This window comes from Panulirus ornatus, chromosome 66 (assembly GCF_036320965.1).
Source record: "Panulirus ornatus isolate Po-2019 chromosome 66, ASM3632096v1, whole genome shotgun sequence".
Lineage (NCBI taxonomy): Eukaryota > Metazoa > Arthropoda > Malacostraca > Decapoda > Palinuridae > Panulirus > Panulirus ornatus.
The window spans coordinates 15,995,157-16,020,138 of NC_092289.1; the positions used below are offsets into that span (position 1 = coordinate 15,995,157).

General features: G+C 38.0%; 2 protein-coding genes across 14 annotated transcripts in view; both read left to right on the forward strand.

The window, feature by feature from the left end:
• On the forward strand, positions 1 to 10,709 carry lwr (ubiquitin conjugating enzyme lesswright). Of its 4 annotated transcripts, none has more exons than XM_071658633.1 (6): positions 1 to 119; positions 4,978 to 5,056; positions 5,160 to 5,243; positions 7,007 to 7,124; positions 8,956 to 9,100; positions 10,138 to 10,709. In XM_071658633.1, the coding sequence occupies exons 2-6, from the start codon at positions 4,991 to 4,993 to the stop codon at positions 10,205 to 10,207; spliced, it is 483 nt and encodes a 160-aa protein (XP_071514734.1). In that variant the 5' UTR covers positions 1 to 119; positions 4,978 to 4,990; the 3' UTR covers positions 10,208 to 10,709. The 4 variants fall into 4 exon arrangements, with proteins under 4 accessions (XP_071514734.1, XP_071514736.1, XP_071514735.1 ...); XM_071658635.1 differs by lacking the exon at positions 1 to 119 and adding an exon at positions 167 to 238; XM_071658634.1 differs by lacking the exon at positions 1 to 119 and adding an exon at positions 258 to 371.
• Positions 10,710 to 14,260: 3,551 nt separating this feature from the next.
• INPP5E (Inositol-3-phosphate synthase) overlaps positions 14,261 to 24,982 on the forward strand; it is a 91,290-nt gene continuing 80,568 nt past the window's right edge. For 5 of the 10 annotated variants that reach the window (XM_071658498.1, XM_071658499.1, XM_071658494.1 and 2 more), the window contains exons 1-3: positions 14,261 to 14,933; positions 19,889 to 20,044; positions 22,814 to 23,355. In XM_071658498.1, the coding sequence (XP_071514599.1) occupies positions 19,912 to 20,044; positions 22,814 to 23,355 (675 nt within the window). In that variant the 5' untranslated portion in view covers positions 14,261 to 14,933; positions 19,889 to 19,911. Of the gene's footprint in view, positions 14,934 to 15,152; positions 15,377 to 15,926; positions 16,208 to 16,315; positions 17,177 to 19,888; positions 20,045 to 22,813; positions 23,356 to 24,982 lie in introns of those variants that run through there. The other 5 variants (XM_071658497.1, XM_071658496.1, XM_071658503.1 and 2 more) reach the window with 5 other exon arrangements.

Sequence of the window (24,982 nt, forward strand, 5' to 3'; positions counted from 1 at the left end):
TGGACTGGTGCGCCGGAGCAGCGCGGGATCCCGCGAGAACCGGCGAGACTCTACGGTGGTAGTTATTTTTTCGGGCACAAGGTAGTGATTTACTGTGAGGGATTACTAGGAGAGTACGGGTGAGTTCCCCATCTCTCTCTCATCACTTTATACCATGCGATAGTACGTGACTGAGTGCAGCAGAGGGGATAAAACCGTCTCAAGGGCGAAAGATCTGAGAGGAAAGGCGGCTGCAAAGGTAAGAGCGGGGGGGGTAGTGAGTGAGAACGGACACCCGGGTCTAAGTTCTGCCAAGTGAGATCACGCAGAGACACGTTTCGCCTCCACCTCACACCACCAACTACCTGTTTTGAGGCCTGGGAGTTGACCCGGTACGAGGATTGGAGGAGGACGCGATGTTTGGGTAGGATGGGAATGGTGTAGGATAGGAAAAGCAACATGGAATGTGGTACACAGCAATGTTTACTCTCTGTGTCCCCCTGATTTCGACGTATTGTTTGCAGGGAAGGCTGTGTGGTGTACTGGTGGATGGTGCTTATACGTTGGGGAAACTTTACAAGCAGAGGAATAAACATCTTATTTCATAGATTTGAAGGCATAAGTTTCTTGTTTCTAGAGGTTTGTTGTTCCTGTTAAAGCTGAATCCACCACGGCTTATGTCATGGAGTATTGTGGTGTTCATTGTTACCCTTGTTCGCTGGGGCCCATAGTTGGCAGCGGTAGTGTATACGGATAAAGTGGGGCAGGTATGATATGCTATTTATGGCTAAATATTGGTAAAATTGATGGAAATCACCGATAATTTTACCTGTTTACATTTGCTACGTTATTTGCTTTCAGGAATAATTACAATTGTTTTTATGCTTAGATTTATAGACTATGAGGAGGAGAATGGCTTCCACAACTAAGTGTTCTCTCCCTTTTTAACATACATTTTTAACCCCATCACCATCTTTGTCATGTTATGTATTAGTGACATTGGGGAGGGCTGTGAAAATTGGAAAATGTGTTGTGAATATGTTATTGTGCCACTTTATCAGTGATTTGTGAAGTTTACATTGCAAAACAAAAGTAGCTGGTAACTTAAAGTCTAGATAGTTGTTAAGGGACATATAAGAAATCTAAGAGTTCACAAAAACAGTAATGGTAAATATGTTTTGCCGCACATTGAAACCAGTAACTGAGTACAGTGTACACTAAATTGTGGATCGTGATTATTAGCTTTATAGTATGTTCTCCTATTGAAGGTGATAGTAGTGAAGGTTATGAATCTTAAATGTGAAATGTGAAACAAAATCAGCCGAGCTCGAGAAAACTATAGTTAACCTCCCGAGCAGTTGATTTTATGTCGAAGTTTAGTCAAAATGTATGTTCATGGATATTTTGTTGGCTGTTAGTAAAGACCAAACACATAGGGGCAAATCACCCCATCACCTAATTTCCTCGCAAGGAGCAATTCCTTGCAGACCAATTTAATGTTGGTATATTGCCATGTACACTAAGCTACGAGGGAGGTTTCCACAGATTCTGTTTAGGGTTCTTAAATGTTTGACTGACATAGATATTAACCCCCACAGAGATCCTTTTCAGGTCTTGTTGACAATGTAGGAAATGACTTTATAGAAGCAGCTGAAATCATTGAAAGTTTAGTCTTTGCAGCACACATGTTAGCATTAGATCATCTACTTTTGAAAGATTTTAAAAGGCTTGGTACCCGTCCTACACATTATCAGGAGTTCAGCATGGCTGCTCACTTTTGGGTAATATATCAATTTAGGTGTGCATCGAAACTAGCTTTGGGAACTGTCCAATGGACTTTGTTTTTGGTGCTTTATATTGTGTTTATTATTACAGAAATACCTTTACATTATGATTAATGCAGCAGTGTTGAATTTGACTGATAGGGTTGTGTATGTTATGGAAAATAATGGACTGTAAGTTTAAGGGTAGGGAGTACACTTGTAAGATATCAACAGAACCTGTTAAAACCTCACTCAGTAGCCGAAATGCTCGGGATTGCACTGTGCTTGTTTGTTTGAATATGGCTTCACATCGGGGATGTGAACTACTGTAGTGTCCCAAGTTATGGTTAGCAGATATTTCTGTAATCGCAGCAAATTATGTAACCCAAGTAAAACATAACTAGCCATTTCCTAGAGCTAGTTTTGATTTGGAGATGAACTGATCAATGACCAATAATCATTAAAATTCTCATCTACTAATGTAATGTTTTCTGTATTTCCAACAAAGTTTCTTTTATAGGATAAGTTAAGATAGTGTTAATGTGTTGTTAGAACTTATTTTTTTCTTTTTTCATACTAATCGCCATTTCCCACGTTAGCGAGGTAGCATTGAGAACAGAGGGCTGAGTCTTTGAGGGAATATCCTCACTTGGCCCCCTTCTTTGTTCCTTCTTTAGGAAAACTAAAAATGAGAGGGAAGGATTTCTAGCCCCCCCAATCCCTTCCCTTTTAGTCACCTTCTACGACACGCAGGGAATACGTGGGAATTATTCTTTCTCCCCATCCCCAGGGATATGTGTTATTGGAACTAAAGTAAGTTGCCAGCACACATATTTTGTGGCTTTTTTAGAAATCAACAGAACCTTTGAAAACCTCACCTAATTTTCCACTGTTGCTTTATGAAACTGACTTTTCCTTACCATGTCCCTCCCCAAAATCACTGCAGTAGTTATTATTTTAGTTACTCTTGTTAGTGTTGTATTTAGTATTTTTATTATTGGTTATTGATATTTTTATTATCATATCCAAGGACTCTTCTAGGGGCTTCTGTAGCTTCAATGAGTAATTGGGACAGGATGGACTCCATTGGAACAAGAAGGCTATTGATAAGTCTCTGCTCTCTTTTGTCACAAGGTACAGCCTTGATAAAGGTGATTTGTCATTTATGATGTGGCCTCAACCAGACAGGTAACACTAGTGTTGTATGATAGAAATGAATGCAAACATGACAAATAAGGTAGCTGGTGCATTCACCTCCCACCTATCGACAACTACCCTGGCATTGCATTTGGTCCCCAGCAGATAAGCACATTAACAGTATACACGTTTCTGTTAGGGGAAGTTAGTTGAGGTTTCGTCAGGGTCTGCTGATTTTCTCATGAGTGTATTACATACTTTTATGCTGATTAACCACATTTTACCAGATCAACATACCCCCAATTATTACATTATCTCTCAGTGTGGGATAAAAGAAAATACTGTACTCCCAAACATGTCTTCCCTGCTCTCATTTTATTCAAAAGACCGTATACTATCATTCACTCCAACACTCTCTCTTCTTTTCTGAAAACCTCTACAAATCATCACCTTCGCCTCCACAAGAAAATGATCAGACATCCCTCCAGTTGCACCTCAGCACATTAACATCCAAAAGTCTCTCTTCTTTTGCATATCAATTAACACGTAATCCAATAATGCTCTCTGGCCATCTCTCCTACTTCCGTACGTATACTTATGTATATCTCTTTTCAAACCAGGTATTCCCAGTCACCAGTCCTTTTTCAGCACATAAATCTACACACAAGGTCACAGTGATACTAATGCTAATGCACTTCATTAATTGCACGTTATAGATTTCTACACTACAACTAGCTTTTCTTTCTCCACTTGGCCTTCTCTATGCAGCCCTTTCTTTTTCCCATCCGAGCAACTGTTAGAAAAATGGAGAATATTTTGCAGATAGTGAATAGGTCACCCCCTCACTTTTGTCTCTTTTCAAGATGGGAATTTTAAGGTAGCTGTCCTTCCTCAGTAACTCGGCTTTCTTAATTCTGTTACTCACCATCTTTGTTGTTCTCGTGTGCACCTCCTGTATTAGTTCTTTTTCCTTCTTTAGCTCAGATGACCAAACAAGCATATTCTAGTTTTGACCATGTGTAAGAGGTGGACAGCTTCCTGAATATTTCTTCAGTGCAGTTCTAATATTTGATAGCAGACATTTGATCTGAACTGTTCTAAGATGCAGCTTGTCAACAGATTATTTCTTGCCAGATGATAATCATATCAGAGCCTTCTTTTCCTGTGATCCATCCTCAGTATTTTACAGGTACTTGGTGTGAATTTTGTCAATCATGTATCAGGCCAACATTGGAGTCTGTTAGGGCCCTCTGTAAGTTGATGCAATTTTCTCATTTTTTTTACATCCCTCATGACCTTTGCATTATTTATAAGATTTCAGAAGGAGTCCACATCATCTGGCAAGCCATATACATAGATCACGAAGAGTAATGGTCACCAGCACAGTGCCACTCTGTTGGTGACCAGTTCATTTTGAGAAAGCTTCTTGGATATATATTCTTTGTTCCCAGTTGATAAGATAATCTATCCAGTGAAGGAATATCTTCTATCCATTAAGGGAATCTCCTTTAATTCATGCCTCTTTGTCAAAGCTTCTAAATCAGCCTCCATTGCAGTATGTCAGATGTCACACACACACACACACACCACAAAAAAAAAAGCTGTGCCAGCTTTATGGTTGATGCTGGCAAAACTAGATTTTTAGCTCAGTTAAGTACAGTAGGATACTGACATGTTCTCTGTGGTGCTTCCATTGTCTAAAGGTGTGTCTGAAATAAGCTTGCTGCCATTGCTATACTTAGGAAGATTGCAAATGATGGGAAAGGCCAGTGCTTCCTCACTAGACCTTGAGAGTTCGAAGGTCCCTCCTAGATTTTTGTAGAGAGTATCATGGAGAAATTCTAATGCTCCTGGAACACTGCCTTGGAGAGAAAAGATTTTACAATTTCCAAAACCAGTAGTTTTATTTTATAAATGTATAGCTTCTTGTTTAATTTTTTGTTTGTTCTAATTGATTGCTTCATTGTTTTGATGTTTCCATACATTCAGGACAGTTTCTGGATTAGAATGAGAAAACTGCTATTTTAGGTCATAAAATGTTTTTGAAGGTTCACATCTGTTAATGCTTCATAAGATTAACTTTTTTTCTTTCTTTCAGTTAAGTTAGCATAATGTCTGGAATAGCAATTGCTCGACTTGCTGAGGAAAGAAAGGCATGGAGAAAAGATCATCCCTTTGTAAGTAAATGGAATTTCATACCTTTATTTGTATATATTGCACCAAATATGAGAAGTTTAAGGTGCCTGATGATTTTTTTATATAATTATTTGTGCATTTCAGGGTTTCATTGCCCGACCAACGAAGAACCCAGATGGAACTCTGAATTTGATGAACTGGGAATGTGCCATTCCAGGAAAAAAGGGAGTAAGTCACTACCTGCTTATATATATATATATATATATATATATATATATATATATATATATATATATATATATATATATTATTACTATTATTTTTAGATTTTTTTATTATACTCTGTCGCTGTCTCTCACATTAGCGAGGTAGCGCAAGGAAACAGGCGAGAGAGTGGCCCAACCCACTCACAGACACATGTATATACATAAACGCCCACACATGCACATATACATTTCAATGTATACATACATATACATAGACAGACATACATATATAGACGTGTACATATTCATACTTGCTGCCTTCATCCATTCCTGTCGCCACCCCGCCATGCATGAAATGGCACCCCCTCCCCACGTGCATGCGTGAGGTAGCGCTAGTAAAAGATAACAAAGGCCACATTCGTTCACACTCAGTCTGTAGCTGTCATGTGTATTGCACCGAAACCACAGCTCCCTTTCTGCGCATCCAGGCCTCACAGACCTTACCATGGTTTACCCCAGATGCTTCATGTGCCGTGGTTCAATCCATTGACAACATATCAAACCCAGTATACCAAATTGTTTCAGTTCACTCTATTACTTGCATGCCTTTCACCCTCTTGTATGTTCAGGTCCCAATTGCTCAAAATATTTTTCACTCCATCCTTCCACTTTCAATTTGGTCTCCTGCTTCTTGTTCCCTCCACCTCTGACATATATCCACTTTGTCCATCTTTCCTCACTCATTCTCTCCATGTGACCAAACCATTTCATCACACCCTCTTCTGCTTTCTCAACCTCACTTTTTATTACCACACATCTCTCTTACCCTTTCCTTACTTACTTAATCAAACCACCTCATACCACATATTGTCCTCAAGCATTTCATTTCCAGCACATCCACCCTCCTCTGCACAACCCTACCAATATCCCACGCCTTGCATCCTTATAACATTGTTAGAACCACTTTTGCTTCACACATACCCATTTTTGCTCCAAGATAATGTCCTCACCTTCCACACATTCTTCAATGCTCCCAGAACCTTTGCCCCCTCCCCACCCTGTGACTTGCTTCTGCTTTGGAACCTGGGTGTGGATAAGGGGCTTGTTTTTTATATGTATGTATATTTTTCCTTTCATGCTGTATCCTTGTATTATTATCAGATATGGAACCTTTAATAACTTTTCACTTGGGAAAAGTAATGATAAAGATTATTTGAAAGTTTTCATTTTTTCATTGTGAAATGACATTTTTGAGACTTAAACTGGCCAGGAAAGGAAATTTGTTGAAAGGGTTAGAAGGTGAAAGTTAAGGAGTGTTCTGAATAATTTCAATCTAGTATAAGGTAGAGTGATGGGGCAGTACTTGGAAGGGTTTTAATAAAATGCTTTTTTGTATGGATGGATTGGCCTAAAGTATGCTTCCATGATTTTGGGTAAGGAAAGTAACTAGAAAGGCTTGAAACTAGGTCAGAGTTATACTTCTCATTTATGATGTGTGTGGTAAAGCTTTTGAGAAGAAATTGTGCTGTCCACTCGTGAAATGTAAGTAATTGGAGTGGTACATTATTTGGTGAGTGGGAAGATGAAATGGATCTTTAGCATCAGAGGTAGAGTTAGGATGGTGAATGTGTGGAGGAGTGCAAGTTCATTGACCATGTGAGGAAGATTCTTATTAGGTCACCCTTCTCTGTTGTAGGAAGTGATACACAAATATGATAGTTTGAAATCAGATTATGCAGAACTTCAGGATAGTGCTGTGTTACAATACACATCTTTGCTAAACAGACCCCTTGGGAGAGTGGTCTCTACCGGTTACGTATGATCTTCAAGGATGACTACCCATCTACACCACCAAAGTGCAAGTTTGAGCCACCATTGTTTCACCCAAATGTTTATCCATCAGGTGAGTCCCTAAGTATTATTTTCTTTTTCGTCCTTCAAATTTCCTTCCATTATACAGGTGAAGCTTTCAGAATTTGAAGGTCTCCAGAATTCAGATTCAAAATAACCTCCATGTATTTCATACTTTTTTCTTGGTCAGTGTTGTGCATGCCCATAATTCAGAACATTCAACATATAATCAAGGATATTGTAAGATGAATTATATTTTTCAGTTTTCTTCTATAGGTTCTTATCCAATGCATGAATTGATGATTTTCCACAGGTTCAGAAAATAATTGGAGAAAATAGGTGAAATAGAAGGAGCTCTTATGTCCTGCTGAACATTACTGATTATATTGATTTCAAAACTTTCAAATTATAATAGATAAAATACAGTATGTTGTGTTTTTTGCATATTTTCGTACACATTTTTTCTTCAGATCTTGCCTTATGAATGAACAAATAATCATCTACACGTTTAGAAAAATATGAGATATAAAAGGGAGCTGTGGTTTTGATGCATGACACAAAACAGCTGTAGAATGGATGTAAGTGGATGTGACCTTTCTTTGTCTGTTCCTGGTGCTGCTTTGCTAACACTGTAAATGGCAATCAAATATGTAAAGTAAATAAAAATAGAATGTCAGAAGCAAATCGGGTGTGAAAAAGTAACAAAAAATGTTTTGCAGAAAGGAGCCAAAAGTATACCAGAATAACACTATTCCATTGAAACTGCTGAAATTGTGTTCAAATGAGCTAGCAAAATGGCATATGATATAAGAAGGGATATGTTACCAGTTAAAGAAAACAATTATCTTGCCTTAGAGCGCTCAAAAGAGCAGTTTCCCAAACATGCAGATATGTGAAAATTTTACCGTTTGGCACCCAAGAGTTAAATCTGAGCTGCTGAGAATGGTAGGGGGATAGCATAACCACTTGTGTGACCTCTGATAGGCTAATACCTATGTTTCTGGAACTACTATCTACAACTTCCAGACCCCACCCACTCACTGTGGGCCTGGGGGTTAAGACAGGCTGCCCACACTCTGGTCCTAAGGACACCACAAATCAACTCGTGGCTTCCTGGGAATGTCTGTATATCAGATTGTGTAATGTTCTCTTGTAAATCACTGGAAACAATTTTACCATTGCGCACCAGAGGTTGAACCCAGGCTACTAAGAATGTTAAGGTCATTGTGGACACCTGGTTGCATCTGCTTAACATTTTCAGTAGCTTGGTTTCGAATTGTGCACGTAGTGATAAAATTGCAAGCAATTGCTCTCTTGTGTACATGTAAGGCTCTTCATGCAGTAGTGAATGGTTTTCATCCTTCAGAAGTTGGATTTTTTCTTGTTTACCAAATCCGTTCACAACCTAATTTTATCCCTTGCACGACAGTTTTCATCTGCTTTCCCACTGCCAGCCTTCTGATCTTGACTCGGATGGTGTAATCATTGTATTCAGTCTGTTTGGTTTCCAAAGAATGTTTCCCATCCTGAAAAATACTGATTTAGTATATCTGTGTTAGTAATTAGTCTGTCGAAGTACAGTGAATTAGGAATTTTGTTAAACACCTGTGAAATATTTCTGGTACCACAGGATCTTCTGTAGGACTTCATATTGAATGCTCCTTGATATTTTTACCCTTGTTTGAAAGGTCATTAGAACTGCAGGGCATATTTCTCTCAAGTTATAGGTAATTTGGGGCCATTATAGCTTTTATTGCTCTCTCTCTCTCTCTCTCTCTCTCTCTCTCTCTCTCTCTCTCTCTCTCTCTCTCTCTCTCTTTTAATGACTTATGTGGCTACTTCTCTGAACTACAACCTCACAAAGCTTTTATATTTTTGTGCAGGAACTGTCTGCTTGTCACTGTTAGATGAAGAGAAGGACTGGAGGCCAGCAATAACCATCAAGCAAATCCTCTTGGGAATACAGGATCTCCTCAATGATCCCAACATCAAGGACCCTGCCCAGGCTGAAGCTTACACAATATATTGGTTTGTTGCATTTTTCCTGTTGAAATTGAAGGAAATATATTTCTTGGGGTTAAAAATCTGATGCATATGGGGACATTCTCTAACATCATGCATAGTTGGTATATTATTAGCATCTTAGTCATTCTTGAGAATGTAATCGATATTGCTTCATTTTAAAGAATTTGAAGATATATTATCCATCACTTTTCCTGTCATCTTCTGACATGAATATTTTTTAGCACTTTCAACCTTACTTATACACCTCATTCTTCTCACTCAGCTAGTGTATCACAAGCACTTTACTCACACATATGCATGTGCACATAGACAGACATGCATGTTTGAACACACAGTTGGTAATAATTCAGAAACGGCAACAAAAGATAGACAAACTCAAGAAACTCGGTAACATTAAAGGATGAATACATTTTTGGAGAAAATTTGGAGGGAAGAAAGTTTGTATTTTTGAATTTGAAATACTTAAAGGATAGGATTAAGAGAAACCAGCTAAGAAATATTTCTAGGGCTAGGAAACATGAAAAGGCAAATGAAAGGTGGATGTGTTAGAGGGACTTAAACAAGAGGCAATTTTGAAAATATTCTCACACTTGTTTGGAGGCCTGGATGTGGAAAGGGAGCTGTGGTTTCGGTGCAATATACATGACAGCTAGAGACTGAGTGTGAATGAATGTGGCCTTTGTTGTCTTTTCCTAGTGCTACCTTGCGCACATGCGGGGGAGGGAGGGTTCATTTCATGTGTGGCGGGGTGGTGATGGGAATGAATAAAGGCAGTATGAATTATGTATATGTCTGTGTGTGTATATATATGTATACGTTGAGATGTATAGGTATGTATATACATGTGTATGTGGGTGGGTTAGGCCATTCTTTCGTCTGTTTCCTTGGGCTACCTCGCTGACACAAGAGACAGTGACAAAGTATAATAAATATAGAAATAAAATATTGTTTGGAGGAGAAGTGCATTTGCAATTGTTTGAGCAAGAGATAAGATAATTTAGGTATAAACTTGTAGATGAAATATGATTTTATTTTTTCAGCCAAAATCGATTGGAGTATGAGAAGAGAGTACGAGCACAGGCCAAGGCAATGTCGGCACCTTTTGAGTAAGCATTGGATGCAACCAAATGTCAAGGAAGAGGTGACCAGAATTCGTTATAGATGTTAATGAATAATTAGCACTGAAGATTATTACCTTGAAAGTAAGGTGTATGCTATTAATTTGTGTAGATGAACTGTTTTATGTTTTGTAAGGGACTGAGCACACAAAACACTCATGAATGTGCATTTTGGAACCTGTGTTATAGCTTCATAATGGACATATCATTCCAATCTTAGTCCTGGATGACATTGAGTTTATTTCATATTGAACCTGGAGATGATTCTTCATAGTCTTTACAGTTCCTAATTGATGATTCACATTTTGTACTGTATGACACAATAAACACTCACACACACGCACTCACTTACATCAAAAAGCAAACAAAAAATTCTGATCGACCTTATGCATAGGCTTATCTGTCATTTGCTTTAAAGATTTCCCCCTCTTATGTATGTGTTCCATATATCTTGCAATGAGTCGTAATGAATATTAATAAACTATTTTTACGAATGATGTATTTTTTATATCCTGAACTTCAGTTTTGTTATAAAGAGCTGTATAATGTGCATATTTAGGAATTTTCATTGAATGAAATCATATGTTTCTTAAAGCAAGATTTATGGTAGGTCATTTTTGGATAGGAAACTAGTTTTGGTGCATTACATATGACAGCTAGAGAATGGATGCAAGTGAATGCAGCCTTTCTTCGTTGGTTCCCAGTGCTACCTAACTAACTTGGAAAAAGGATTAAGTATGAATATATACATAATTGGGAGGTAAGTTTGAATGGAGAAAAACTGGAGGAAGTGAAGTGCTTTAGATATCTGGGGGTGGATTTGGCAGCGGATGGAACCATGGAGGCAGGAGTGTCACGGGGTGGGGGAGGGGGCGAAGGTTCTGAGAGCATTGAAGAATGTGTGGAAGACAAGAACATTATCTTGGGTATGTTTGAAGGATCAGTGGTTCCAACAATGTTAAATGGTTGTAAGGCATGTGCTATAGATAGGGTGCGGAAGAGGGTGGATGTGTTGAAAATGAAATGTTTGAGGACAATATGTGGTGTGAGGCGTTTTGATTGAGTAAGTGATGAAAGGGGTAAGCGATATGTGTGGTAATAAAAAGGCTGTGGTTGAGAGAGCAGAAAAGGGTGTACTGAAATGGTTTGGTCACTGAGAGAATGAGTGAGGAAAGATTGACAAATATGTTATATGTGTCAGAGGTGGAGGGAAAAAGAAGTGGGAGACTAAATTGGAGGTGGATGAATGGAGCGAAAAAGATTTTGAGTGATCGGGGCCTGAACATACTGGAGGGTGAAAGGCATAAAAGGAATAAGAGTTAATTGGAACGATGTGGTATACCAGGGTCAACGTGCTGTCAGTGGATTAAACCAGGGCATGTGAAGTGTCTGGGGTAAACCATGGAAAGTTTTGTGGGGCCTGGATGTGGAAAGGGAGCTGTGGATTCAGTGCATTACACATGACAGCTAGAGACTGAGTGTGAACAAATGTGGCCTTTGTCTTTTCCTAGCACTACCTCACACACACTCGTTGGAGGAGGGTGACATTTCATGTGCTGTGGGGTGGTGATGGGAATGGATGAAGGCAGCATGTATGAATATGTACATGTGTATATATGTATATGTCTGCGTATGTATATGTATATATACATTGAAATGTATAGGTATGTATATGCGTGTGTGGGCATTTATGTATATATATATGTATGTGGGTGGGTTGGGCCATTCTTTCATCTGTTGCTTTGTGCTACCTCGCTAACACGGGAGACAGCGACAAAGTATGATACATAAGTAAATGATAAATATATGAATATGTACATGCGTATGTGTGTGTGTGTGTATATTTTGATATATGTATGTATATGGGCATTTATGTATGTATATGTGTATATGAGTGGATGGGCCATTCTTCATCTGCTTCCTGGCGCTACACCACAGATGTGGGAATCAGTGATTATGTATAATAAAAAATAAAGATGACATGTCCCTTGAATTGAAGTATAATTTGAGTTGTGTGCCAGGTACATGCAATAGGATCACATAGTGGAGACATGCCTTATGCTTTCTATGCAGAGAAATGAAGGGCCAAAGATGATGATGGTCTTGAATTGCAATGGTGATCAATCATACATAACTGAGAAGTACATTTTGGTATGTGCTATGTTTGCTCTGTTTTGTTGGGGAATCCACATTGCACAAGCAGCACCAAGAGGTAATATGCACCAAACAATAAGTGCTGAAAAACTAGTAGCAAATTATTTAACCTTTAAATTGCAATGCTAAATTATTCATATTTGAAAAAAACGTAGTTATCTTTTCCTCCTCAGTTCTAAGTGAAATTCGTATTTGGCTGTGCTATATACAGCTAGATCTCGTAGAGGGGATGTGCCCCTCAAGACATGCAGAAAAGTAATTGGCCCAAGATAAGTTAAACCTTGAACTGCAATGCCAGTTATTTATTATAGTTATTAGATATACCATCTTTGACTTTTGCAAATGAAATCTAATAGGGCCAGGAGGAATACAAGCGGAACACAATATTAGAGGAATGTACACCATACATTTTAGGAAGCGAAATGAGTATCCCCAAGTGATTTAGCTCTTAAATTGCAATACTAATTACTCGTGCCTGTATAATGCTTTCCTATAAATTGCATTTTCTCGTGTTTAGCAGTGAAATCCATGTTAGACCAGGCTTAATATTGATGGAGGCATGAGCATCCACTTGGGGTGTAGGTAAACAATTTAAGAGTGACCAGATGTCCCATTTTAATATTCCACAGTACTCAGGAATTTGAAAGGATGTAATGTACCACTTTCATAAAGAAAAAAAATTCGTATAAAAGTCCACTTATAGAAATTAGTATCTGTAAGCTGTATGTCTGTGGATTTCTTGCTGTCATGAAGCACAGGTATATATATAGAAAAGGTCCTATATGATGAACAGTGGGTTATATCTTTACTGTTTGTGGGTAATAAGAGTAACATCTGGCAGACCCCAGCCCTACTGTCATATAATGTCCTTCCTTTTTATAAAACAAAGTCCATACACTTCACAACTAATTTCTTATTGACCCACTAACTAATGTACTATGAATTGTACATTGGCATTCACTTCATAATAATAAGATATTGTATGCAATGTTATAAAATGAACAAAATAATGTGGAATTTAATTTATTAATTTTGGGAGATACCCTGAATTGTTTGCTGTCATACTTTTTTCCTTTTCCGCTTTACTACATTTGTAGCTTATAGTAAAAACGTACATTATTATAATGCGTATGTTTGTTCTTTCTTTCAGTAGTTTCATGTAAATTTTTTTTCCTAAGAAGGACATACTGTAGAAAACCATAGTTATAGTGTACAAGTTCTTTTCCTTCCAATGGCACTTCAAGGTTAAGTCCTACAATTAAGTTTTGTCATTCGAAATAGGCTGGTAGGGGAGGTTTGGTCCTCACCTTTGAGATAACGAGAGATTTTTCATGTTTGTGACATTTACCATCTTGATCACAATATTCCCAAAAGGAAGTGTGTATCGTATACAGATTTGCGATGTAGAAAAACAGTATATTAAGTATGAAAACAATTTAGCAGAGAACATTTTTTTTCTCTGCTGCTTCAAGTATTCATTATATGAGATGTTCCACTTTTAACTCCGGAAAATCTAGTTACTTCAGATTTAATATGTTGCATCATATGTCGCAGAGAAAAATTCTGGTTGCCAACATGACAGACCAGTCCAAAGAGGGCGTCTCCGGTTATGATGCCCCGCCCACTCATTACCTGGTTGTTTGCTTCCGCACGTCCCCCTGATATAAACCTGTCATTTACCAGTTAATAGAAAAATGTCTTAATTCATTGTAAGCTTTAAAAATGTCTCCTTAGTACATAAAATCCTGACAACCAGCTTTTTTTATTGTTATTTGTCCATAATCACCCAAGCGAACTGCTGCACGATGGTTTAAACTGCTGGTCGTGACCTTTTACTACCTGACCCTTCCCACATGATGGGACCCGGCTAGAAGCCAGTTCTACCCTGACCTCTGCAGAGGGAAGTTGATAGACACTGCGTGTAAGTGATGTGTATATATATATTTCGTTAATACCTGAAAGATACTTATAATTGTGTCTTCCACTGCGAGATGAAAGTGTCTATAAGTCATTGGAAATCGATGGTGCAAGCGATATAGAAAGAAATCAATAAGTGAAATAAGGAAGAGAAATATTTCCAGGTGATCTGAAATATTATAGAAAAACTTGATTAGTTTGTGTTTGTGATCTCATGTGAGTGGTTTAGTAAGTGGTGATGCAAAAACTGAATACATATGTTGTGTGGGGTCAGGTCAGGATGATTTGTGCCTTGCTGTTCCAATGCAGAGTATACCGTGACCTTGCCCTTTGGCATTCGTCTGCCACACAGTAATAATGATTCATGATTTTGAATTATGGAGAAAAAAAATCTGAGCAGAAAATTTAATGAATACCTGCAATTATTTGAAGGAAAAGTGAAATTCTTGTAGGGTTATTGTGCTTGGTAAAGAATATGGCGAAAATATTGTTGCATAGAGTGATGGTAAGTGACGGGTATGTCCAATATACTCTTTGGAAATCTATTCCGTACCTGAATGCAGTGTAATTACATGGAAAATATAGAAATGTGATTATTTGCCTGAAGATCTGCGCACATATGACATGGCTATGTCGGTCAGCCGAGGGTAAGTAACTTATTTCATTACCTCTTTTATTGATCGGGTTTCATTTAATTTTAGGTAAAGTGGCAAGACGTCCAGACCAGCAATTTTTTTTTTTTTTAGTTGAATATTGTCTTTTTAAAGTCCTTTTCAACTGACGGCTGGAGATGGAGGCCCGCACTCGTTCATCTTGTCTGCGCATGTCTGAAATATTTCAGTTGGTATTATGTGTCCTGGGAGCCGACTCTAGTGAACGTGCCTTCTCTCATATTAATAATTCATGGACATTTGTAAAAAAAAAAAGAAAAAAAGAAATTCGCAAGCTAAAGTGCCAAACCTCAAGGTTTTGCTGTGATCCAAAGGAGATGTAAAGCAAATCTGTTTGTTTGAATGTCTGCTATGTTCTAAAATCCACTTGTCAGTGGTTAAAGGTGATCACTTATGGTGAAAAGCATGACACTGAAAAGGTAAGTGCGATTTAGGTCAATATTACTTTACAGCTTGGGTCAATATGTTGACCTTGGATGTAAGCGAGATCAATTCTTTCTCTGCACTGATCAGATGACCTGTTTTAAAGCCTTCGTTGGCTGTAACTAACCTTGAACTGTATAGTGAATTAAACGAAAATAATATTTATAAGAAAGAAATGTACCATAATTATTCCTCACGCATTCATCCTGTACACATTTTGAAGGCGAGTCCGTGTCGTGGGATGATTTTATCCCCGAAATAAAATGATTATCTTTAGTGAATTTGCAGTAGACTATGTTCAATTAGAAATTAAGAATGGAATATGAGGATTTATGCGAAACTAAAACAAACACCGAATGCAAAGCTAATAAATCATTTTTATGATTCCTTACAATTTTCCTTCTATTCCATAAAATGAATGCTGAAAATCATTTCATGCATGTTACTGGTTTTCTTTTCTTATTTGAGGGAATACATCGAGAATGGTGCTCCTTTAATGCCAATAATAATATTTCGAAAGTGCCGCCATGTTTCGTACGAGCAGAACCCTATAGATGGCGGGGCTGTTTGTTTTGCATATTTGTCTTTCAATTTGGTTAAAATGAAAATGTGTCGTGACAGGTACTTCCCAATATTTTCCAACGAATTATTGGAAAATCTCATGCACATATGGAACGCGGTGAAATATGATGGCTAATATGATAGGTGAAAGGAAACCTTGAATATCTTGGTCTATCAATAGTAACAAGTGACGATGGCCCTTAATTAGCCATTCAGTCGGCCTACTACAATTAGTACTCCATTGGCGATGTCCCTGTGTGGCTAAGGTAAGGGTGGGTTTTTTTTTTTGGCGGCATTTTGGTTTCGTGTTTCGCGGGAACTGTAAACCCGATTTTTTTTTATGTAAACAAACTTTTTATATGAATACCTAATTAGGGAATATTTCCCGAATTGTGCCGGTCACTGATTTCTCATGGCATTGGAACTAAGGAGAGCTAAGGTCATGCGAGATCTTGCATTGCGCATTTAGGTTTTAAGTCACACTACTGGGGTCAGGTCTATTAAGCGAGGTCGTGGGTTAGGTCATAGGTTGTCTGCGTGTTGTGGGTCCTTAGGACATCCTTTAATTTAGGGTATTAGGTTATGAGCGAAGATAAACCATAAGTTAGGTCTTTTTAAAGCTGTATTTCAGCCTTCGGGCTCTATCCTAACCTAGGCCTAAGTTAAGAACTTTAGGAAACTTGGTAGGTTATGTACAGTTTTAGCCAGACGTGAAGACTAGCTTTGGATATTGAGTCTTGGGGTGAAAGTTTAATTCAACTGTTCATCAACAGTAGCTTTGGGGGGGTTCTGCTCAGGCCTGAAACCAGGCTAGGTATTTGGGCTGCAGCCAACCCAGCTGTTCATCCCCTCCTTTGGCAAGCAGGCCTTTGACCCTTGTTGAAAGTCACTGTATATTTATATCACAATTACCACACAGTTTGGGATAATTAGGATCAGACATTTTAGTTTTCACTTATAATGCATAAATGCTTTGTAAATGAACACAGAAGTGTTCCCAATAATCAGCATTGGTATTGCAATGATACAGCAATGATACACCAAATAACAGGCAAATTATACAGACGTAAAAGATACATGTGGCTGTGGTGAAAAAAAAAAGTTTGACATAAATTAAGAATTCCTAGGACGTTTGAGGCACAGATAGAAGCATTTCTCTTCACTGTTGGTTAAGCTGGTGAGGAGAAAATGGACACATGGCAGGAACGCCTCATGATCTGATAACTTCTGTCATAGTAAGTCATGGTCATTACCAAGTTATTCATGCATGAAGCTATTTCCATCATATCATTGAGATTTAATCATGATGCAGGCCACTATTCTTGAGAAACTGTATAACAAATTATGGACTAACAAATGAAATTTTCAGACTCTTATTTGTGAGACCTGTTAATATAGTGTTTAGCATATGACATTTGTTGATATTAGCTTATTGTATCTTAAGTTCAACATTTTGTAGAAAAAAGATCGTGCAATTTGTGTAGATAAAATGGGTGCTTATCTTTTGAAAACAATCGAAACGAAATGCTGTAAGTTATTCTTTCAGCAGGTATGAATAACTCGGTAGATACCACCCTTAGTAGCAAAACCTCTTGCACTGTGATCATTGAAAAATAGAAGAATTGTAACAGTGGTTCTTTTATGCTTTTTTTGGTCATGATTAAGACCAGCATAGCAGCTTAATCAGTTTTTGAAATGTCAGTTGTATTATGTGTGATAACTGTCCAGGCTGAACTTTTTTACTTATGCTAATGTATTTCATATTAGTTCATGTTCAGACTTGCTTTACCATAATAGCATTACTCCAATACCTTATGATGTGTTTAGAATTCAGATGTTCATGCAGTTGAGATTGATATCTTGCATGTAGCTTAATAATGGCTAAATGAATATCAAAGTCAGCTGTCAGTTTGATTAGATTTTCTTCTTAGTGGTAGATTTACAGGCTGTCAGTGGTTAGTGAACATCTATATGCACAAGAAACATAAATGCATGTTTCTATCTTACTGGATCCTTTTCCATTGTTGCTAAAGCTTAGGGTTATTGATCTGTCTTGGTGAAATTTTAACATAGTAATAAATGCTGTAGCGTTAGTCTTTTCTTTCACATATTTTGTTATTTAGGTAGTTGTATGTTTCCTTTCATGCCTTAGTTTTCTTGATATATCTGAAAACAGACAGTTACAGTAGGGTACGTACAAATTTTTTGAATATGAAAGTGAAGGATAGTACGAGAAATGTGAAGAAATAAATTGACTTAAACGTGAAGAAATAATGTGACCTAGAGAACGATTTTAGCAGGATTATGTAAGAATGAGTGAGACCTGTATGGAAGGTGTCACTGTAGAATTAATGGTGTTGAAAAAAATGTTGCATCAGTTTGCCAAATTTTCTCTATGTAATCATGGGGAAGTTGAGGACTTTGGTAATGTGGTATGAAAAGAACTAGAATATTTTTAAACAAAAAAATGCCAATATCCTTCCCACATGCCAGATATTAGCTATCCTCACACTTTGTATTTTAGAGTAGTGTAATATTTCTAAACATATTTTTGGTATTCGCCATTAGTGCTCCAAGATTAGAGAGTGAGACAAAGTTCAGAATAAAGAAACAAATCCTTCGTTAGCCTCCCCACACTTACCAGCCAATATTTCATTGTGAAAGGTATGATATTTCCAAGAATTTGCATGTTATTTACTACCAGTGCTATGCTTGTGTAGCTAGGTTGGAAACTGTCACATATTATCCATGTCATTTTCTGCCCCTTATGTACTTAGTGGACCAAGCCATCGCAGAAGTTGTAATATATCTCCTTGTAGTTTTTGTTGAATTTGAATGGTAAAATGTTCTTTGGTTTTTTATTGCTCCATGACGGAATTGCCAGACTATGTTTGCTGTATAAGGGTCAAGGAAAGCAGTAGAAAATTTGGCAGAAATTAGAAGAAAACGGAAACAGACTGCCTGGATGCATCCAAGCAAATGTCACTTGCCTAGGGAGAATGTATGCGGGCTGAGTAGATGTGTTAAAGGTTTTTTGTTTGGTGGATGTAGCTTGGCAGTGACATCCTTAATTACCCTGGCAATTGATAAGCCTGAAGCCCCAACAACTAACCAACTGACGACACGCAAGACCTTGATGGCAGTACAAATGTAGAATGCACCTGATTTCCATAGAATTGCAGATTACAAAGAGAGGCTTCAGTCATCCATTCATACATTAAATCGTTAGCTTAGCTGAGCAGTTTTACTTCCTAAATTAAGAGGAAACTACATTTTTACCTGCACATATACACAATACAAGGTTTGCATAAATGATTCACAAAAATACTTACTTTGCAAACCATTCAAACATTTGTGCAAAGCTTACTCCATATGTCTCCATATTCTCTTTCTTGACTCGACCTCCCTTTCCTTACCACCAAATTAAGAAAATATGTTCAGTTAGTACCTACCTTAAAGATATTCATTTGGTTATCCCAAATTTCAGTGTGTGCTAATACTCCCAATATGAATGAATATAATGATAGATTGAGTTGGGGTTAAGTTTTTTGATGCTCCCCACATTTCGGCCCATATAAAACAAAATCATCTCCCAGGCCCCCATCCCCTCACCATTGCTCCACCAGACTGAATACCTGCTCCCCTCTGCTAGAGCCTTGCATTCACATCCCTCACCACTCCATAAGCTGAAGCGCACTCAACCCTTTTCAGCATGAAATGGCAATGCTCGTGTTTTTTTTTCCCCTTTTTTTGTAATATTCAACTCGTGTGCTGAAATTGTTGTGAATACTTTTTATTGAATCTGTTGGGAGTAGTATCTGTTTCCTTACAATCAGTATTCTGATTTATCTTTAAATTTTTTTTCTAAAGATATTACTAAAGTACTCTGTATTTGTAACTTTGAGTATCTTGTATAGAATGTACACCAGAGCTCTTTTGACTTCCAGATTATTACAAGGAGTCGTGCTAGATGGATTCTAAAACTCAAGATGATAGTGGGGTAGGCAGAAGGATGGGGTTGGCACGGATGGCAAAAACCCACAGTTTATCAAGCAGTCTAAACAACCTTCAGAGAATGGAGGGAAAACCAGATGAGAAAGATGGTAAGGCATCTGGAACTTATCATTGTTTGCTTCAGCCTACCCCTTTCCTTGTGTGGTTACACTTTGTTCAGGTTTACTAGATAGTTTACGAAAAATAATGTTCTTACCAAACTGAGCTTGAAATGTGTATATATATATATATATATATATATATATATATATATATATATATATATATATATATATATATTATCCCTGGGGATAGGGGAGAAAGAATACTTTCCACGTATTCCCTGCGTGTCGTAGAAGGCGACTAAAAGGGAAGGGAGCGGGGGGCTGGAAATCCTCCCCTCTCATTTTTTTTTTTAATTTTCCAAAAGAAGGAACAGAGAAGGGGGCCAGGTGAGGATATTCCCTCAAAGGCCCAGTCCACTGTTCTTAACGCTACCTCACTAATGTGGGAAATGGCGAATAGTATGAAAGAAAAGAAAGATATATATATATATATATATATATATATATATATATATATATATATATATATATATATATATATATATTTTTTTTTTTTTTTTGCTTTGTCGCTGTCTCCCGCGTTTGCGAGGTAGCGCAAGGAAACAGACGAAAGAAATGGCCCAACCCACCCCCATACACATGTATATACATACGTCCACACACGCAAATATACATACCTACACAGCTTTCCATGGTTTACCCCAGACGCTTCACATGCCTTGATTCAATCCACTGACAGCACGTCAACCCCGGTATGCCACATCGCTCCAATTCACTCTATTCCTTGCCCTCCTTTCACCCTCCTGCATGTTCAGGCCCCGATCACACAAAATCTTTTTCACTCCATCTTTCCACCTCCAATTTGGTCTCCCTCTTCTCCTCGTCCCCTCCACCTCCGACACATATATCCTCTTGGTCAATCTTTCCTCACTCATTCTCTCCATGTGCCCAAACCATTTCAAAACACCCTCTTCTGCTCTCTCAACCACGCTCTTTTTATTTCCACACATCTCTCTTACCCTTACGTTACTTACTCGATCAAACCACCTCACACCACACATTGTCCTCAAACATCTCATTTCCAGCACATCCATCCTCCTGCGCACAACTCTATCCATAGCCCACGCCTCGCAACCATACAACATTGTTGGAACCACTATTCCTTCAAACATACCCATTTTTGATTTCCGAGATAATGTTCTCGACTTCCACACATTCTTCAAGGCTCCCAGAATTTTCGCCCCCTCCCCCACCCTATGATCCACTTCCGCTTCCATGGTTCCATCCGCTGCCAGATCCACTCCCAGATATCTAAAACACTTAACTTCCTCCAGTTTTTCTCCATTCAAACTCACCTCCCAATTGACTTGACCCTCAACCCTATATATATATATATATATATTTGCTTTTTTTCTGCATACTTGTATTTCTGAAAATTCATAAGACCCTTAGAGCACTGCAATGCAGTGGTATAGGTTCTTCCATATGCCTGGACTTGTCTATTTTATATATTGTGTTAAATCATTTGGTAAAGATCTAGCTATATCTCTTCTATGGTTTGTCCTGCAAGCATGACATATTTCTTTGGAATATTCTGTCAGAAAAACAGTTAGGACTTTCCAACCCTCAGTATTTCTTGTGAGGAAACCCTGGCTCTCCCATCCCATGATTGTCCACTCAGCTGTGACAGCAACTGCTTGACCATTTCGGGTTTGACTTTGCCAGTCAGGGACTGCTACAGAAATGGTCATCGACCTACTGACTCTATACTGACCCAGTACAGAATTCTCTTGTACTGTGAGCTGACAAGACAACCACCAGGCTAGTTTTTTGTATATATATATTGTTTGGTTTATAGATAGATATATTTTTTTCATACTTTATAGCTATTTCCTGACATCATTGAGGTACCTTGAACTGATGAAGAGAGGGCACATTTATCTGGATCCATTCTTTAGTTGTCATGTGTAATGCATCAAAACCACAGCTCTTCCCCTTACACCACATATTGTCCTCATGCATTTCGTTGCTTATACATCCACCCATCCACCTTTCTCTGCACATCCTCACATATAGCCCATGCCATGCATCCAATTAACCTTGTTGGAACTCTTGTATCTTCAAACATAACCATTTTGCCCTTCCAGAGAAAGACCTCTCATTTTGCACATTCTTCAGTGTTATCATAACATTACCCCCTTACTAATCCATGACTTCCAGTTCCATGGTTCCATTCACTGCCATGTCACTCCCAGGTGTCTAAAACACTTCACTTTAAATGTGATATTTATATTCAGGCTCCAAGAGGGTAAGATTTTATAATTTGTGAAACATGAATGAAAACCCAGAGAGAGTTACTGTAGATCTGTTACTATTGTGCAAAGATTTTGATAAGGTTTTTTTCTATCGGATATAGTTCAAAGATAATTTTTCCTTATCTGTTTAGATTCTTTTATGTGTAAAGTTTCCATCAAATGCATAAATTAGTTTATAATCTCTCTAGGTTAATATTAACTGCAAATCTTTAAATTTTAGATGCTCCTTGATAGTCCGGATTATTTTAAACACCTATTTGGACTTGAACGTTAGTTTTGAATTTATTAATATTTTATTACTTCCAGCCTTCTAGTTTATTTAGTAAAGATTTGTATGCATTACCGTTTCAAATTGAGTTGTTACCACTGTCTATTCTTACTCTGTGTTTGTATTAATGACTTGGGTATATCGATTTCATCCACGACCACAGCTTCAGTTTCTGTATGAATTTTCTGGTTATCCATGTTATCTCATGTAAGTTTTCTGTATTTCTTCCAGACATTAGCAGTCCTCATGTCACCCACAGAGTGCATGACCAATCATCTGAATTACATGCTTCACCTCTAAGAAGTCTCAATAAGCAGAGTGCAGCAGTCAGCCTATTGCCCAACAAGATGAATTTGTCCGAGCTGAGTGGACAACAACCAATTGATCGTAAGGGCAGAGGCACTAGTTTGGAGGAAGACTGGCTGTCATTGGATTCTGGTGGACATTATCAGATTATCTGCAGTGATCCTGATTTCATAAAAAATGCAAAACCTGCAGGAAGGACAAACCATTCTCATCCTATGGTGAATCAGAGAGGTTCCTCTGATGGTAGTGAACAGCAGGATACAAAGGCAGCTTACAAAGATTCTCAAAAAATCAAGACCGAAAGTTCTTACAGCATCAGTCATAAGTTATCTCGCCAACTTTCTCGCCGTTCCCACCTGGCCCCACCACAGGTTAAACGTTCAAATTCAATGACTCTCCTCACTGAAGCTGTTAATCAGATACACAATATATGTGTTTTTCCAGCCCGTCAACTTGCTAAAGCTGAGGTAAGTTTTGATGGCCATTTTCGTAGCTTAAGAAAAAAAAGATTTATTTTTGGGTAAATCAATATCTATTTTATATCTGTTAGTCAGGGAAGAATGTTGAATGGTAAATAAACTGAAAAACAAAGAGTTTTACTAAAAACTGATCATGTGCTCAAAGAGTAGTGGGAGGGTGCTGAATGCAAAATAAACTCTAATAAAGTCTCAAATGAGCAGATACTCTTTACCTTCCAACTTGAAACACAAACCCATCAATCAAAATGTCTTTTATGAATGAATGAATGAAAGGAGTAGGCCACTCTCTTTTAGATGATCTTATCCTTTCTTTTCCAGAGAGATATAACTACTTTGAATGTTTTTTCCCATGCCTGCTAAATGTTAGTTTCAGAAAGGGTTTATGAAAGTATTAAGTAAGAATTGTGTTAAATATTATGTATGCTACAAAGATGGTAATTTTTGCCACAGTCAGAAAAGGAAGAAGCAGAATGGACTGTCATTTTCAAAATCAAGTGTAGGATTTGAGTTGAACAGCTTTTTTTTTCTTTTTACAACTAATTGCTTCTCCTGGTTTAGCAAGGTACCTGTGAGGGTACTGGTACTCTTGTTTGCAGTATTTGCTTCTTTATTATTCAGGAACTGCCCAGGCATCCATTTATTGCAACACTTTATTCTTTACTTGGTTATGAATTGTTGAGCTTAGGACAACACATGGTTGAGATAAGCCAGCTTTGGTAAGTATGTGTACAAGAGAACTAAGCATCTGAACTTTTACAATAATTAGACCACCAACCTTTGCCAGCTACGAACTACTTTCTAGTTATTAGTTGGTAGGCACCTTGATTTTGGGAGGATTAGTGATGGCTGCATAGTGAGCCAGCATTTATGGTTTTCAAGTTGCACTCCTCTGACTCAGGTATGTCTTTTCTTTTTGCCTCACCCACACTTGGACAACTGACATTCTGTCCACAAGTGTACAGTCTCTCCTTGTCACACACAACACTTGACAACACTTATCTCGCACAGCTCATTCTTCGTAATGCCTGATTTTCCTGCAGTAAGCACTATAAGCTGGTCCTGCTTTTTGGCAGTGTGGTAGAAGCAATAGATAGAAGTAGTAAGTGGAAACATTTAGGCAGGAGCATAAGGTAGAAATAGTTTGTAGAAGTAGTAAGTAGGAACATTAGGCAGGAGCATTAGGTAGTAGTAGTTAGTAGGAACATTAGGTAGGAGCCTTTGGAAACTGCACTACAGTTGCCCCCCTGCCAGTGGCCTGTTAAGGATGAGGCACTAAAGGCTAAGAAGCAGCACTGAATTTCATTAGTTATGGAGGCTCCATTGCCATGACCACCCCCTTGAGGTAGTTCCAGGAGGGAACAGACCTCAGAGATAGGTAGATTACCTCTGCCTAAGTCTACAATATACATCTTGGGATCGTCACGAAGGAAGAAGTGATAAGCACAGTAAATGACTATGCTTGAAATGTTAATCTTTTTCTCATACTTGATTGCCATTTCCCATTAACTAGGAAGTGCCAGGAACTGACAAAGAAAGGCCATATCTGCCTACATCCATTCTGTAGCAGTCATGTGTAATGCACCAAAACCACAACTCCCTATCCACAACCAGGCCC

Bases quoted from the DNA above. Each gene is read 5' to 3' on its own strand.
- lwr (XM_071658633.1), top strand. From the start codon at position 4,991: ATGTCTGGAATAGCAATTGCTCGACTTGCTGAGGAAAGAAAGGCATGG. The intron at 5,057-5,159 runs GTAAGTAAATGG...TGTGCATTTCAG, and splicing joins GGAGAAAAGATCATCCCTTT to GGTTTCATTGCCCGACCAAC. The intron at 9,101-10,137 runs GTTTGTTGCATT...TTATTTTTTCAG, and splicing joins GAAGCTTACACAATATATTG to CCAAAATCGATTGGAGTATG.